Source organism: Podarcis vaucheri (assembly GCF_965113315.1).
Source record: "Podarcis vaucheri genome assembly, chromosome: 4".
Taxonomy (NCBI): domain Eukaryota; kingdom Metazoa; phylum Chordata; class Lepidosauria; order Squamata; family Lacertidae; genus Podarcis; species Podarcis vaucheri.
The window spans coordinates 10916368-10933638 of NC_138762.1; the positions used below are offsets into that span (position 1 = coordinate 10916368).

General features: G+C 47.8%; 1 protein-coding gene across 1 annotated transcript in view; it reads left to right on the forward strand.

Moving 5' to 3' along the window:
• The window catches only part of CAPN5 (calpain 5), a 90136-nt gene that overhangs the window by 30561 nt on the left and 42304 nt on the right, over positions 1 to 17271 (forward strand). The window contains exon 3 of the mRNA XM_082219336.1: positions 16748 to 16879. Within this exon, the coding sequence (XP_082075462.1) occupies positions 16748 to 16879 (132 nt within the window). The remainder of the gene's footprint in view (positions 1 to 16747; positions 16880 to 17271) is intronic.

Below are 17271 nucleotides of genomic sequence, written 5' to 3' on the forward strand. Positions count from 1 at the left end.
CATTCCCACCACAAAATCCTTATTTTTGGCCATCTGTGTGTTTTGGTGCTGGAGGAGACTTGAGAGTCCTATGGACTGCCAGAAGATCAAACCGGTCCATTCTGAAGGAAATCAGCCCTGATTGCTCACTGGAAGGACAGATCCTGAAGCTGAGGCTCCAAGACTTTGGCCACCTCATGAGAAGAGAAGACTCCCTGGAAAAGACCCTGATGCTGGGAAAGATGGAGGGCACAAGGAGAAGGGGACGACAGAGGATGAGATGGTTGGACAGTGTTCTCGAAGCTGCCAGCATGAGATTGACCAAACTGCGGGAGGCAGTGGAAGACAGGAGTGCCTGGCATGCTCTGGTCCAGGGGGTCACGAAGAGTCGGGCACGACTAAACGACTAAACAACAACAGTGTGTTTTGGTTGCTTTCATTGTCTTTATATCATCACTAGTTGGTTGGCGTCTGTCTGCCTTTGCGGGTGAAGTCAAACTGTTGGAGAGTTGCAGCTCCTGCTGTGGCTGCAAAAACGACACAGGAGAGACATGTTTTGTTGCAGCTGGGGCAGATGAAGGCGTCCAGTTCTTCTGCCGCAGATGCACCAAGCCATTTCTTCTCCCCACACTTTCTCCCAGTGGCCGTTCCTCCTCTGGTCACTGCTGTGGTCATCTGCAACTGATTTTCACAAGGCAGTGTTGAAGTTTCCAGGCTTTGTGTTATGTTTGCAGACATCTTTTTAACGCAGTCGGTCTAGCCCAGTGGTTTTCAACCCTGAGGTGCCTTGAATGGTTGTCAGGGGGGCCGCAGAAAATTCTGGCCTCTGTCCCTCGCTCCTTCCCGCCCTCCTTGATGCCCTCTCACATCTCTGCCTCCCAAACAGCTGTTGGTTGCAGCAGCGCTGGCAATAATAATAATAATAATAATAATAATAATAATAATAATAATAATTTATTCATACCCCGCCCCTTTGGCTAGGCTTCCCCAGCCACTCTGGGCGGCTTCCCAAAAAAATATTAAAATACTGCAATACATCAAGTATTAAAAGCATCCCTAAACAGGGCTGCCTTCAGATGTCTTCTAAACGTCTGGTAGTTGTTGTTCTCTTTGACATCTGGTGGGAGGGCATTCCACAGGGCGGGCGCCACCACTGAGAAGGCCCTCTGCCTGGTTCCCTGTAGCTTTGCTTCTCGCAGTGAGGGAACCGCCAGAAGGCCCTCGGAGCTGGACATCAGTGTCCGGCTAGAATGACGCGGGTGGAGACGCTCCTTCAGATATACTGGGAGCTATAAACTCCCTAGGCAAATGGTGTCTCTGGAAAGCACCCCTCTTGGGGGCAGTGGGGGGCAGATCAGAGATTGGGGCAGCGTGGGTATGTGGAGGTTGTCTGTTAGCTCAGCTTATCTAGTGACCTCCAGCGGTTGCGGACTGCAACTTCAAGCAGCGCTCATGTTTTGCATGCTGCACGACGGTCCCAGGTTCAAAATCCTGAAGCCCACCTGCGCCACACCTGAAATTTGATGTGGGCACCAGGTTTGGGGCAAACACCATAGTGACTATGAAGGAACAATCAAGAGCTTAATTCATAGGACTGTAGCGTTGGAAGGGACCCCGGGGTCATCTAGTCCAACCCCCTTCAGTGCAGGAATCTCAACTCAAGCATCCATGGCAGAAGGCCTCTGCTCAAAAACCTCCAAGGAAGGAAGCTCCACAACTTCTTGTGGGCGTCTGTTCCACAGTCAAACAGCTCTTACTCTCAGAAAGTTCTTCCTGATGTTTAGGCAGAATCTCCTTTCTTGTAACTTGAAGCCATGGGTTCGAGTCCTGCCCTCTAGGGCAGGGAAAAATGAGCTGACCAAAGGTGAGGTAGACCTCATTCCCCCCCCCTTTGAAGGACTAGACTGGTCTAGGTTGACAAATCCTCTGACCGTGCATAAAGCGGCTCAGTGTTGCCCATACTGGTGTTGAAATAACGAAGGAGAAAGTTGCCAAAACAAACGAAACCCGACGATGTCCAGAAATGGATAAGGATGACCTGCTGGGCACGTAGCTCCCACAAGGGTCAGTTAATTCTGCCCACTCCTTCAGCTGCAGGTCTAACAGGATTTTCAACATACCTGAGAACGTGGAGCCTGCACATTTCTCGGAACCTCGGCTGATAGAAACCGAAGGGCCAAAGTCTGCTTTCGCCCTGCAGGGAAAGGCCAAACGCATTTGTCATCTTGCAAATTTTCCACCACTATGGGAAGGAGGGGCAGTTTCTGGGAACTGCTGAAAGCAGCTCACGTCCTTTTCGCTGGGAGACCTTGCCTTGAACAACTGTCCCAGGAAGATTAACTTTAAAAGGGTTAACAGTTTTGGCCATGTTTCTTTCTTATCAAGGCAAGTGTAGTCGTATAGTGAGGGGAGAGACCATATTCACACATACGAACCGGCCCAGGTTTTGAGATCTCTAGGGGAGGCCCTTCTCTCGGTCCCACCACCCTCACAGGCATGCTGGTCAGGGACGCAAGACAGGGCCTTCTCGGTGTTGGCTCCTCCCAGGTAACTTCAGAACACCCTCCCTGGAGAAGCCAGACTGGTCCTGTCCTTGTTGTCCTTCTGCTAACAGGGGAAGACCGTCTTGCACACGTCCTCCAACATTTCCACACCAAAAACTGGGACACGCGTTTTCCGGGACGCACTTCCAGGCGAGTCACATGACCCGCTCCACAATCTCGCTCTGGAAAAAGTGCTTTTCTTCCGGGGGGGGGGGATCGCAACACCCAAAATGGCCTCCGTGATCATGTGTGGGAAAATGGGGTGTCCTGTTTTTTTCTGAGACAGTTGCGATTGGACTGCTTTTAATGACAGGGCTGGTGATGGGTGCTGTGCTGTTTTGATTGTGATTATTTGTATGGTGTGTGTGTATAGGTGTGTGTGTGTTTTAATTTTATTGCTTTTCAATTATTGTGGGGGGGTTTACCTGTTTTTACCTGTTTTTGTTTTTATCTTTCCCTGTTAGGGAAAAAGGCAGGTAGTAATAATAATAATAATAATAATAATAATAATAATAATAATAATAATAAATAACTGTAGTAAATAATAAAAAATAATAAAAATATTTTTTTTATTTGTATGTAAGAGAGAGAGAGTGGGTGGAGACAGGAGTCATAATGTGGTGGTGGCAAAACCTGCATAATTTTGGGAGCGTTTTTCCTTCAGGGACAGAGCTGCTTATTTTACACGGCCTTAGACGCAGGACAGACCATGTGCTTGATGTTCCAGGGAGATAACTGGTTCATTCCACGGCCATGTACTGTAAAGACTGCTCATAAAGAACAGTTTAGATTTTATCCTGTAACTAAATTGCATTATCGCAGTTTACACGCCAGAGCAGCGATTCCCAAACTCTGTGGTGCATAGAATTCAGAATGCAATACAATAAAATCCAACATAAGAAACGGAAGAAGTCATTGAACGCGCTGTTTTAAAAAGTGCCGTTTTAAAGCAGCAAACTAGCGACTGGACAGAATAATCCCCTCAGAGGCCTGGGTAAACAGATGAGGTTTTTATAAGATGCTTGAGATATCCAGTAGGTGGAGCTTACAGAATCTCTCTTTGGGGAGGATATTCCACAATGTTGGTGCTACAGCTTGATTCCATCCCCATCTGGTCCCTCAGCTCCTCCGAAAAGAAGTTTTACAGAGAACGGGGGGGAAAGTGATAGCATTAGTTCTGCAAACTTGTTCAGTTTGCATAATTTTATTACAGAGGCTGATCCAATTCAGCTTTTCCTGGCTTGAGAGCTCAGAGAACCTGTGTGCCACAATTCTTTTTGGGGGTTGTTTTAGAGCAGGATATACCGTACTTTTCCATCTATAAGATGCCCCCGTGTATAAAACGCCCCCTATTTTGGGGGACTGAAATTTCAGAAAATGGGGGGAGATGGCAAAAAGCTGTTGAGCTTTTTGGGGGCAGGATTGCCCAGAGTTGTTGAGCTTTTATTAGGTGGGAATGCCGAAAATTGCTCACCCGCACATGTTGCGAATTCCGCCTCTCGTCTGTCCCCTCGCCAATCGCCCGCCCAATTGCTGCAGCCTCGGCCAATCAACACCACCCATTGACGCAGCAACCAATAACAAGCACAATGGCCGCTGGCAGCCGCGGCAGCAGCCGTCCACCCTATGCATGTATATGACGACCCCCACTTTTTAAGCATTATTTTGAAGGCGGAAAACCTAGTCTTATACAGTGGACGCTGGGTTGCGAACGTGATCCGTGCCGGACGCACGTTCGCAACCCGCAGCATTCGCAACCCACAGCGGCGCATCTGCGCAGTGGGTTGTGATTGGGTCTTCTGCGCATGCACAAAGCGCAATTTAGTGCTTCTGCGCATGCACGACCCCTGAAACCCAGAAGTAACCTGTTACGGTACTTCCCGGTTTTGGCGGGTCCATAACCCAAAAAAACGCAGCCTGAAGCGTCTGTAACCCGAGGTATGACTGTACACGGAAAAGTATGGTACGCAGCACTGCCCTTAAGACAGGATGATGAGGAACCATCAGTGAGTGCTCTTTGGGTTCGGTCGGTCAACCTGCTACAAATCAACCCATATTTTGCCTGCTTGTTTGCAAAAATATCACGGGGGACTTTGTCAAAAGCCTTACTGAAATAAGGTACGCTACGTCTACAGCCTCCCCCTAGTAACGCCATCATTACAAAAATGAGATTTGTCTGGCATGAGTTGTTTTGGAGAACCCCAAGCTGTTTATTGGGGATGCAGGTGGTGCTGTGGGTTAAACCACAGAGCCTAGGACTTGCTGATCAGAAGGTCGGCGGTTTGAATCCCCGCGACGGGATGAGCTCCCGTTGCTCCTGCTCCCTGCTTCTGCCAACCTAGCAGTTCGAAAGCACGTCAAAGTGCAAGTAGATAAATAGGTACCACTCCAGCAGGAAGGTAAATGGCGTTTCCGTGCGCTGCTCTGGTTCGCCAGAAGCAGCTTAGTCATGCTGGCCACATGACCCGGAAGCTGTACGCTGGCTCCCTTGGCCAATAAAGCGAGAGGAGCGCTGCAACCCCAGAGTCGGTCACAACTGGACCTAATGGTCAGGGGTCGCTTTACCTTTACCTTTACATTTTAAGCTGTTTATTAAAGGGGAAAACTCAGTGGACTGAGCCTGTGATTCCAGCATTGCCGGAGGTTTGGCTAGATGACCCCTTGGCTCCCTTCCAACTCGACGAGTCAATGATTCTGTGATGTAAATGTGGGCCTGATCGACAGCTCACACTAAACGGCTGCAGCTGCATTTGTTGGCAAGGCGAGCTCGGCGTCCTGAGAGTGAAGGTCATTTGGGGGCCTCGATGTGGGAAGGAGGGCGCATTGTTGCTAATCGAGTGTGTGCCGAACATCCTTTTGCCTTCCAGCTGTGCATGCCTTGGTGAGAAGCCAAGGTGAGGCGCACAGCCACGAAAGTGGAGCAGCGTTATCAGCAAAGCCGCACGGCTCAGCCAAGCGAAGGGTGTTAATTTGAGTGGTTTCATGCATGGATGAGAGCAAAGAAGAGGATCAGAGGCCCGGAGCGAAATGAATTCCTGCATTTCACAGCTGCCGAGGTGTGCAACCCGGCTAGCTGAGCAGAGTTAACAGCAGGTACAGGAAGCCTACTTTAAAAATAAGACAGGTACCGTATTTTTCGCTCCATAGGACGCTCCTGACCAAAAGACGCACCAAGTTTTTAGAGCAGGAAAACAAGGGAAAAAAATTGACTCAAATGTTGTACTAAACTATTTAAAACAGCAAAGTGTGTGTGGTTCCTGTCCTCTTTGCTGCTTTAAAGCGAGCCACGGTATATACTGATGAGAATGGAAAAAGGACACATTCCATTATAATGTTTTCATTATCACTGGGAAGTCAGTATTGGCAGCAGTCACAAAAACTAAAATTTGAGCATTTTACTGTTATTAATCAAGAATATTAATAGTCAGGGAGAGAAACCAGGGCTGTGCAAATGAGAAGTGCTTGGAGTATGGAGGAACAGCAAAAAGATCAAATGATTGTGCTCCAGTTCCTAAATCTCTGAAGTTTTCTCAAAACAGGCATGGTTGTTTTGAAAGGAAGATTCAAAATGGAGTGACTGAGCAAAGAACAGAGGAGGAAAAGAGGGCAGATAAATAGCTTCTATTCAATACCAAGAGAACACAATGTTTTTGGTTTAGTATAGGTGGACTGTACTTGTAAGAATTTGTATAATGAATTATAGAGTTGGAGTGGAATATCAGAGCCTCTTTTCAGCAGTAAAGATTAGCTACTAGGAACATGGTCCACACACACACAGGATGTCTGGTTATAGCTGTGCAGTTTAAACTGTTCCTGAGCCAGATACCTGCTCAGTTTTAGCTGAAATTACTATTACTGGTTTGTGGAGATGCTTTGCATGTATTTATGACTATTTCCCCAAAACTGCTACTTGAAGAAATCCCCAAACTTACTATTTTTAAACTTCAAATGGAGCTCAGAATCCAGTTAGGCAATCCTTTGCAGTTGAATTAGGAGGCACTGAGAGACAGCAATTTGCTGCTCCCCACCCCCACCCTCCACCCCAGGATCACACAGCCTTCCGTCTGCTTGCAAACCTTGTCGGGACTTCAGGGGAAAGCAAAGTCTGCAGGCAGAGCAGTGTGGCTCCCCACCCCCACCCCCAAAAAGCACCCCAGCAGCACACAATCTTCCCTCTGATTGCAAACCTTGCAAACCTTGTCCGGGCTTCAGGGGAAAGCAAAGGCTGCCGGCAGAGCCGCGTGGCTCCTCCCCCCACCCCCAAAGAGCAGCCCGGGAGCGCACAGCCTTCCCGCTGCTTGTAAACATTGCCTGGGCTTCAGGGGAAAGCGGAGGTTGCTGGCAGAGCACCGTGGCTCCTCCCCCCACCCCCAAAGAGCAGCCCAGGGGCACAAGACAACAGCGATTTGGCTCCAGGGAACACACATTCGCTCCATAAGATGCACAGACTTTTCCCCTTACTTTTTAGGAGGGAAAAAGTGCGTCCTATGGAGCGAAAAATACGGTATATTCACGTTTGCCTGTTGCCTTTGTCCATGGAGTTTTCTTGGCAGGGATACTGGAGTGGCTTGCCCGTTCCTCCTCCAGGTAGATCACGTTTGGTCAAAACTCTCCACTATGACCTGTTCATCTTGGGTGCCCTGCTCGGCGTAGCTCATAGTTTGCCCCTTTGCCACGGCAAGGCAGTGATCCATGAAGGGGTAGTATGTATGGAAGTGAGAGCTGGACCATAAAGAAGGCTGATCGCCGAAGAATTCTGCTGTTGGAGGAGACTCTTGAGAGTCCCATGGACTGCAAGAAGATCAAACCTCTCCATTCTGTGGGAGGCAGTGGAAGACAGGAGTGCCTGGCGTCCTCTGGTCCATGGGGTCACGAAGAGTTGGATACGACTAAATGAGAGTCCCATGGACTGCAAGATCAAACCAATCCACTCTGAAGGAAATCAGCCCTGAGTGCTCACTGGAAGGACAGATCCTGAAGCTGAGGCTCCAAGATTTTGGCCACCTCATGAGAAGAGAAGACTCCCTGGAAAAGACCCTGATGTTGGGAAAGATGGAGGGCACAAGGAGAAGGGGACGACAGAGGACGAGATGGTTGGACCATGTTTTCGAAGCTACGAGCATGAGTTTGACCAAACTGTGGGAGGCAGTGGAAGACCGGAGTGCCTGGCGTGCTCTGGTCCATGGGGTCACGAAGAGTCAGACACGACTAAATGACTAAACAACAACAAATTCATGTTTGCAGGCAGGTTTGCGGCAATGAGGACACTTTGCAAATGTTGGTTTGCACCCTGCCCCGTCTCAAAGTCTTGGAACAGGTGCCAGAAAGCCACAGAAATGCATTTGGGGAATGATTTATAACGAGCTTAAGAAAATGTTCAAATGCTCCTTCCCTAAAAAAACCCCTGAAGCTTTCCTGCTAGGAATTATGGGTAATGAAATCCCCCCAAAACATCAGGAGACTCTTTATGTATGTTACAGTTGCTGCCAGAATTCTAATCGCAAAAGGCTGGAAGGGAGAGGATATTCCATCTAAATCAGAATGGCAAAACAAAATCAGAGTGTACACTGCGCTGGCGAGATTGTCAGCGGGGCTAAGAGACGTTGCTGATGAAAAATTTATCAGAGAGTGGGATATATACCGAGTGCATGTAAAAGAATGCTGTCAAAAGATCAATACGTTGGCAGGTCTTGATTGAGCTTCTGTGTGTAAGTAGGATGTTTTTATAAAATGAAATTTATAGCCAGTCAAATAACACAGAGAAAGTAAAGTTTAAGCACGTATTTAAGGAACTTAATTCGGGAATGCAAGGGGAAGATCGGAGGTCTTGTCAAATTTACCGTATTTTTCGCCCCATAGGACACACCGCCCTATAGGACGCACCTAGTTTTTTTTGGGGGGGAATAAAGAAAAATAAATTATTTCCCCCCCAGGCACGGGGCTGGCGCGGGGGAAGCCCGAGCTTCCCCCGACCCCAGCCCCCAAAACAGCCTGCTATCCGCAAGCCTAGGGAGCCGCGCCGGTCTCCCCAGGCTTGCAGACAGCTGTGTGAAGCTCTTCAGCGCGCCCGAGGCTTCGGAATGCAGGCAGCTCTGCGCAACCCTCCGGAGCCCGGCACGAAGCTTCCGGGTTCCGGAAAATTGCGCAGAGCTTCAGCGAAAGCCTGTATTCGCCCCAGAGGACGCACACACATTTCCCCTTTATTTTTGGAGGGGGGAAAGTGCGTCCTATAGGGCGAAAAATACGGTAATCACAAATGGATGTACAGTGGTACCTCGGGTTAAGTACTTATTTCGTTCCTGAGGTCCGCTCTTAACCTGAAACTGTTCTTAACCTGAAGCAAAACTTTAGCTAATGGGACCTCCTGCTACTGCCGTGCCTCCGGAGCCCTATTTCTGTACTTATCCTGAAGCAAAGTTCTTAACGTGAGGTACTATTTCTGGGTTAGTGGAGTCTGTAACCTGAAGTGTATGTAACCTGAGGTGTATGTAACCCAAGGTACCACTGTACAACGGAAGTATTAGTTAAATAATGAATAACATCTATTGCATATTTCTGTTATAAAGTTTTCAACCAAATACTAATACTAATACTACCAATAATAATAATTTATTATTTGTACCCCACCCATCTGGCTGGGCTTCCCCAGCCACTCTGGGCGGCTTCCAACAAAGATTAAAAATACATTAAAATAAAGCATTATTTATTTTTTTAAAAAGGAAAGCAGCAGAAATGCTTTCAAATGAAGACCAGCCCGTCTTTGCAAGGACCCCATGGCAAACCTCGAAGCTGTCAGGCCAAACGATTGCTAGGCTCCCCATCCCTTGAGGCTGTGTAGGAGGAACAGGCTCCTGGTTTTAATATTTCCTCCTTGTTTTCCTCCTTGCAGTTCCTCTGCTTGGCTTTCCATTATGTTCAAAACAGATGCGGTCGCCGGAGACACACGTATATTATCCTTCAGCATCCTTTCCACGTGCAATTACCGTATTTTTTGCTCCGTAACACTCACCTTTTTCCTCCTAGAAAGTAAGGGGAAATGTCTGTGCGTGTTATGGAGGGAATGCCTACGGGTGGCGGGGGGATCTGCTGTAGTCGTGAGCAGGGGATCCATGGTTCCCCTTCCTTCCCTCCTCCGTGGCTCGCTTTGAAACAGCAAAGCGGGAGAAGAGCCGCTGAGTGGGGAGGAGAGAGGGACAGAGAGCCTGGTTACAAAGCACGGATCCACATGGATCCTCAGGATTTTAGCACTGGGTCACCCCAAATTCACCATCAGATCACATAGCATGTCCATGGCTACAGCTTGCACCAAAAAAATCACGCGCCCACTGTTGCCTGGGGCTGCAGTGGTGCAAAAATGTGGTTACAAAGCATGGATCCACAGGGATTCTCAGGATCTTTGCATTGGGTCACCCCAAATTCACTGTCAGATCACATGTCTGTGGCCACAGCATGAACCACAAAAATCATACATCCACTGTTTCGTTTAGAATATTTTTTTTCTTGTTTTCCTCCTGGTCGGGTGCGTGCTATAGAGCGAAAAATACGGTACTTTAACGGATGTTTTCTGATGCAAAAGGAAAGGGCGCAACGTTTTGTGTTGATTTGTAGACCGGCAGCCAAAGGTTTTGGTCTCCCTGTGGGATGAAAATCCCGCAGATTCTTTCTTTGCCAAATGAATTTCATTGATTTTTATCCACCCTGCAGGCTGTGAAGTTCACTGGTTGAGCTTGGGCCAGCCACTGCCTCTTGGCTTCTAACCTATGCCTAAGGTTGGGCGGGGGGGGGGTTAATTGGGGAGTGGGAGAACCATGTATACCACCTTGAGGAATGTGGAGGAAAAGGTGAGAGAGAATTGCAAGAATAAATCAATAATCCTCTACCCAGTTGTGAAGCTCACTGGGTGGTGTTGGGCCAGGGTAGTTCAATAGAACCTCCATGTACAGTGGTACCTTGGGTTACATATGCTTCAGGTTACAGACTCTGCTAACCCAGAAATAGTACCTCAGGTTAAGAACTTTGCTTCAGGATGAGAACAGAAATTGTGCTTCGGGCGGCGCAGCGGCAGTAGGAGACCCCATTTTTGCCTCACCATCCCAACTACTGACTCCCTGTTGCTACTCAGCTTCAAAAAAAAAAAATTGTCCCCGGATTTATTGAAAAAGAATCTGGTAATCATAGACTGAGAGGAGATGGCCATCTTTCAATATCTAAAGGGATGTCACATGGAGGATGGAGCAAGCTTGTTTTCTCCAGCTCTGGAGGGTAGGACTCGAACCCGTAGCCTCGCGTTACAAGAAAGGCGATTCTGACTCAACATCAGGAAGAACTTTCTGACGCTAAGAGCTGTCTGACGGTGGAACGGTCTCCCTTGGGAGGTTGTGGACTCTCCTTTCCTGGAGGTTTTAAAGGAAAGGTTTGGGTGGCCACCTGTCATGGATGCTTTTGTTGAGATTCCCGCCGGGGGTTGGACTAGATGACCCTCGGGGTCCCTTCCAACGCTACAATTCTGCTTGCTGGTTTCCCACAGGTGTTAACGGAGAAATCTGAGGGCTCCCTTGGACAAAAAGCAAGGACACCAGCCAGGAATACCAGACCAAAACAGCAGCCAGTAGGCCTGGTCTTTATTGAAGACTGTCGCGACAGGACTCTCACCTGCCACAAGGTGGAACAAGATGGAAGCCCCGAACAAAAGAGCCCCCAAACTTTTATTAGCTGCTAATCCCCATGTTACACCCCCCAACTACATCACTCATACATCACGGTTACATCATGGAAGGGGAGGTCTGGTGGCAGTAATCTGAGCATCCTGGACCCTGCCCCATGGTTCTCCTTGCCCTCCACCAAACACCCATCAAGTGTAACAAAAGAGATATTTACATTTCCCTGTTTCCCAGTCACACCCTTTTGTCTTCACCAGGGTTTGTTATTTCTGGAATGGCTACCTGTCTGGCACTCAGGTATCAGGATGCCAGGGATTATCACTCAGGCAGAGGGGCTGCTGAGTAGCTGAGCTCACATGTCTATGTGAATTTCTGAAGTTTTCCCAGTGAGCCAGTACAGAGATACATTTATCAGGGAATTCTTACATTTGGTATTGTGCAGCAAAGGCCCTTTGAATAGATAGGAAGAAACTGTGATGAAGTTGTAGCAGGAACCCCCCCCCCCACCCCAATCATTCTGTTTGCACAAACTTCACACACACTCACACTCACACACTACATACGCCACATTTCTGTTATAAATTCATAGAAAATCAACCATACATCGGATTTGCACTGTTCCATTTTTTACTCCATGTGACAAGGACTATCAAAGGGGGGTGCTTGGTTTCTGGTCAGCCATAATCCCTTCACCATCCCAGCACATCCACAGGAGCCCTGCCCAGTTGCTATGTCAACCCTGATAATCCCAGACAGAAGACAATCAAAATCACAAAGAACAGTGGATTCACCACAGGCTGAAACAAAGGACAATGATCAGATCTTCCCTCTGGGGGCAGGAAACTGCAAACTCCCCATTGTCACCTGGAAAGTACTCATGGGGAGGGGGAAAGGAGGAACCAGCTGGGTGACTGGACACTCAGGTTACCACCACAACTCCTCCCTCAACCCCTCCTTTCTGTAATGTATGCATGATGTCAACCCCTTCTGTAATGTATGCATGATGTCAACCCCTCCTTTCTGTAATGTATGCATGATGTTTCTGGGGGTGGGCTTGACCTAGAGGAGGGGAATTTCAAAAGTTTTTATAAGGTCTTGCAGCCCATTGTTCTGGGTCTTTCCTCTCTCTTGCGAGTGAAGGGAATACCCTGTTGCAACAGTTCAATAAAGGCCAAGCCTACAGGCTGCTGTTTTGCTCCAAGTTATCCTGGTTGGTGTCTTTACTTTTTGTCCAAGAGAGCCCTCGGATTTTTTCCTTTAACAAAGTGTTTTGTGGGGACAAATCACAAAAGTCAGAAAAGTGATTGCGCTGGTTTTGGTAGTGGGCTGCATGTGCACGATATCTGCTGGAGGGGCAAAACGCCCCCCAACCTAGACATAAATTCCTGCAACACAGGCAATCCCTTTGGAACAGGATACTGGCCATGGGCGTGATCCAGCCAGCTCAGTTTACATCCTTAAGGAAATTCAGGCAGCCTAAATACTCCCTTCTTGCACCGGTGGGGAGTGACTATCAGTGCAGTAAAGCTTCACAACCCGCCTGCTGCCAGATCGTAACATTTCTCTTTCAATTAGACCTTGTGTGGTTCCGAGGAGGCGATCCATCTTGGCTGTGGTGCTTGCAAGAGCCTGCAATCCGTAATGCCTGCTTAATGGAAAACAGAGCTCTCTTTCTGAGTATCCCAAACTTAATATGCAATCTGTGTGTTCGTCTGTTTGTCTTGTTCTGCGACCTGAGACTTTGACACAAGCCAGCAAGAGCCTGATTGAATTGGACTTGGGCAGGGGCTGGTTTTTCTGCTGTTGTTTTTATGCTTGAAGGGAATATCCTGGAGAGGGCAAATTTGCTTCTTCATCATTCGTGGTGCGTGGTTTGGATTGCGGCGTCTGCTGTTGGAAAGTGACTTCTCTGTCATTCAGAGCCGCTATGGCCTAGATTGGAAATTGATTCATCCCAGTGTTTATTTGTATGGCCTTGGATGGGAGGTCCACTCTGTTGTAAACAAAAATTGCCCTTTTCCCTTATGGGGTATCCAAGAGCCCATATAGAGTCCTTACATAGGTTCCCTATTGGTAGGAGAGAATAACAGAGGCCAACCAGAGAATATTGAGAAGCTAGTAAGCCTGATCTTTATTGATCTTTTGCAACAGGGTGCTCCCCACACCTGCAGGAGAGAGGAGGAACCCAGAAAAATGGCATGCAAGGCCTTATAAAGACTTTTGAATTTCCCATCCTGTAGATCAAGACCACCCCAAGAAACATACATACATACATCATAGAAGGGGTGTAACCTAAGACCACCCCCCAGATACATCACACCTACATCACAGAAAAGGCGGTCTAAAACAGAAATTTGAATATTGTTTTTCTCCTGTCTGGCAGGTTACTTGATTGGATTGCCTGGGGAGCCTGGCCATTCTTTTGTAGTGATAAATACTTAGTTCCTGGGCCAGCTCGCAGGCTCACACCCTATTCATATCTTAAATGTGTCCTTAAGACAGGATTTGTGAGGAAAGAGACAATGGGGAGGTTTCCCACTTTGACCTTGCAGAGAAAACATTTGCTCAGTTAGGAATCACAATGGTTCCAGGTTGGCCTTCCTGTGCTGATCTATGTACGTGCTTGGTTGGTACACTTATGAACATTACCATATATCTAAGACCATAATATTCCTATCACAACTCCCAGCCTTAGTTTGCCACCTGTAAGACAATCCTTGTTGCAAAGGGGAAAGCTGAGGGTCTTGTAAAGAGGAATGTCGGTTATTAGGGCTGCAAGCATTGATCGGTGGATAAATTGCCTAAAATTTGGCTGATGTCAGCTGGCGGGCTGCTAATTAATTTGCAACATATTATTGGCTTGTTTCGTTGCATCCCTGTGACATGGGGCGAAGAATCGAAGGCTAAGCAAATGAGGAAGGGATTGAATTAATCTCCCTTAAGTATCCGTCTGAGGTTTCGCGGAGGCGCAAATTTTAAATTTAAATTGTTGGTGGCTCACCAATTCAGCTAAAAATTAACAGGCAAGAACATGAGAAAATGGAGTCTCTGTTGGTCATTCCTTTATAGATATATATAAGTTTTTAAACATATCATTTTCAACAGTAATAAACATACTTTTACATCATATACAATTTTTTGACTTCCATCAGCCACCTCTGAAAATTTTCCAATCTAATCACTTCATATACATTTACTACTTTCACTATTACATTTGAATCTCATAACTAATATCTCTATTCTTTTTCTAGTTTGCAATGCTTCATATATTTCTCCTTACAAAACTTCTTGTAGTCCTACTAACGTAATTTGTTGATTACAGTTCACATATTTCTTCCAGTCTCCCGTGAATCTCTGGTCCTGCAGGTTACGAAACCTTCCTGTCATTTTATCTAATTCTGCGTAGTCCATTAATTTTGTCTGCCATTCTTCTTCCATCAGAATTTCTTCTTGCTTCCATTTCTGGGCCAACAATATTCTTCCCGCTGTTGTTGCATATAAAAAACAATTTACAGTGGTGCCTCGTAAGACGAAAAGAATCCGTTCCGTGATTCTCTTCGTCTAGCGGTTTTTTCGTCTTGCGAAGCAAGCCCATTGACGGATTAGAGGATTAGCGCTATTAGCGCTATTAGCGGCTTTTAGCGGCTTATCAGCTTATCGGGTCAGCTGATAAGCGGCTTAGCAGCTTAGAAAAAGGGGGGGGAGGGAAAAAACCCTGCAGGAACTCGCAAGACATTTTTGTCTTGCGAAGCAAGCCCATAGGAGATTCATTTTGCGAAGTGCCTCCAAAACGGAAAACTCTTTCGTCTAGCGAGTTTTCCGTCTTGTGAGGCATTCGTCTTGCAGGGCACCACTGTACTCTGTTGGGCCTTCCTAACCACCTGAGTTACCATATTTTTCGCTCTATTAGACGCACAGGACCATAAAACGCATTTAGTTTTTAGGGGAGGAAAAGAAGAAATAAGAAAGCAACGCAAAGCACCCTGAGCTAAGAGGGAGCGTTCCTCCCTCTTCGCTCAGGAGGCCTTGTGGGGCTATCCCTGAAGCCAGGAGAGCAAGCAGGATTGGTGCGCACCGATCCCTCTTGCCCTCCTGGCTTCAGCGAAAGCAAGCCTACTGGCTTTCCCCTGACCTCCCGCAAGAGCCGTGCACTCTTTAAAGGGAGCGCGGCTCTTGGGGGCATTTCTGGGAAGGGACAGAGCCGTGCATCTCCCGCAAAAGCCAGGGATAGTTGTGTGAAGTCTCCGCAGGGCAGTGGGATGAAGGCTCCCCATGCACGTGGCTAAGCCAGAAGCCAGGACAGTCAGCGGGATCGCAGTGCAGCGATCCCACTCGTTGTCCTGGCTTCTTGTTTAGCTGCGCATAGCCCTCCTGGCCGGCTGTCCTGGCTTCTTGCTTAGTCGCGTGCAGCCTCTCCCGGGCAAGGGAAGCCTTCATCCCCTGCCCGCAAGAGGCTGCACGCGGCTAAGGCTCCCCCAAGAGCCGCACTCCCTTTAAAGAGCGCACGGTGTGCGTGTGTGCGGCTCTTGTGGGCTTTTCCCACATGAGCCGCACACATGCTCCACACAGTTCTTTAAAGGGAGCACTGAGCCTCCCGCCTGCATTCGCTCCATAACACACACACACATTTCCCCTTACTTTTTAGGAGGGGGAAAGTGTGTCTTGTAGAGCAAAAAATACGGTATTTTGTTTTTCCAAGTGAGGTCCTCACTAAGGTAAACTCCCAGGAATTTAAAGGAAGAGACTCTCTCCACACAACGCCCCCCCCCCCGATATACAACGGGGCTAGTTCCCCTCTCTTCCTCCGAAAGTCCAACACAATCTCCTTTGTCTTGGTAATATTTAGGTGCAAGTTATTCTCTAGGCACCATGTACAGTGGTACCTCGGGTTACATACACTTCAGGTTACAGACTCCGCTAACCCAGAAATAGTACCTCGGGTTAAGAACTTTGCTTCAGGATGAGAACAGAAATCGTGCTCCAGCGGCGCTGTGGCAGCAGGAGGCCCCATTAGCTAAAGTGGTGCTTCAGGTTAAGAACAGTTTCAGGTTAAGAACAGACCTCTGGAACAAATTAAGTACGTAACCAGAGGTACCACTGTAGATACTTTTTGAACCTCCCCCTGTACGCCGATTCATCTCCACCTGGAATTAGACCCATTATGGTAGTATCATCTGCAAACTTAATAATTACAGTGGATGGATCAGATGAAATACAGTCATATGTATACGACGTGTTTCAAATGAGCCTAGTTCAGTCCCTTGATGTTCTGTGTCTGCTCACTTATGTTCTTTGTCAAAACTGTCTGGAAAGCGGAGGAGGAGAGGTCAAACGGCGACTCGGGTTCCCTGCTTGGCATTTTCCTAAGCAGATGTTCCCTGCTCTGTGCCGAGATGATGCTTTGATTATTATTATTGTGCAGGAATCTGGTTTCTGGCACAGGATGTTTCAGGGCCTTCCAAATATTTGGGGGGAGAAACTGATCCTCCCAGCTCAGTATTGTTGACCCCTGGGCGGCCGTGCCTCTTCTTCATCTCGTGTTTTCTTTCTCCTCTCTCCGTGCAGGACATCTGCGACGACCCCCACCTCTTCGTGGATGGAATCAGCTCTCACGACTTGCACCAGGGCCAGGTGGGGAACTGCTGGTTTGTGGCGGCTTGCTCCTCCCTGGCATCGAGAGAAGCCCTGTGGCAAAAGGTAACGGCGGACCTTGGAAATTGGGTTGTTGCTTGTTTACTTTAGGAGCATTGGCAAGGCACATTTCCCTTCTTGCAAAGCCGAGCTGTGTGGGCTTAAGCCCGCAAAACCCGGCTCCTTGCAAATCTCCACCACTTCTTGTTTTGAAAACACAAGTCTCTAGTCCTCATGAGTGGGAAGGAAAGTCTGGAAATGTTTTGAAGCTTCTCCAAAGTCAGAACAATACCAGGGGAGGAAAGACAGGGTCTGAAAGACTTCTGCCCTCTTTTGAGCTTCCCTGCAATCCTATCCTACTTTTGATGGCTTTGTGATTGGGCCCAGACTCCTTCAGATTAAGATGCAACAGAATTTTGGAATTGAACATAAGAAGAATGCTGCTGGATCAGACCAAA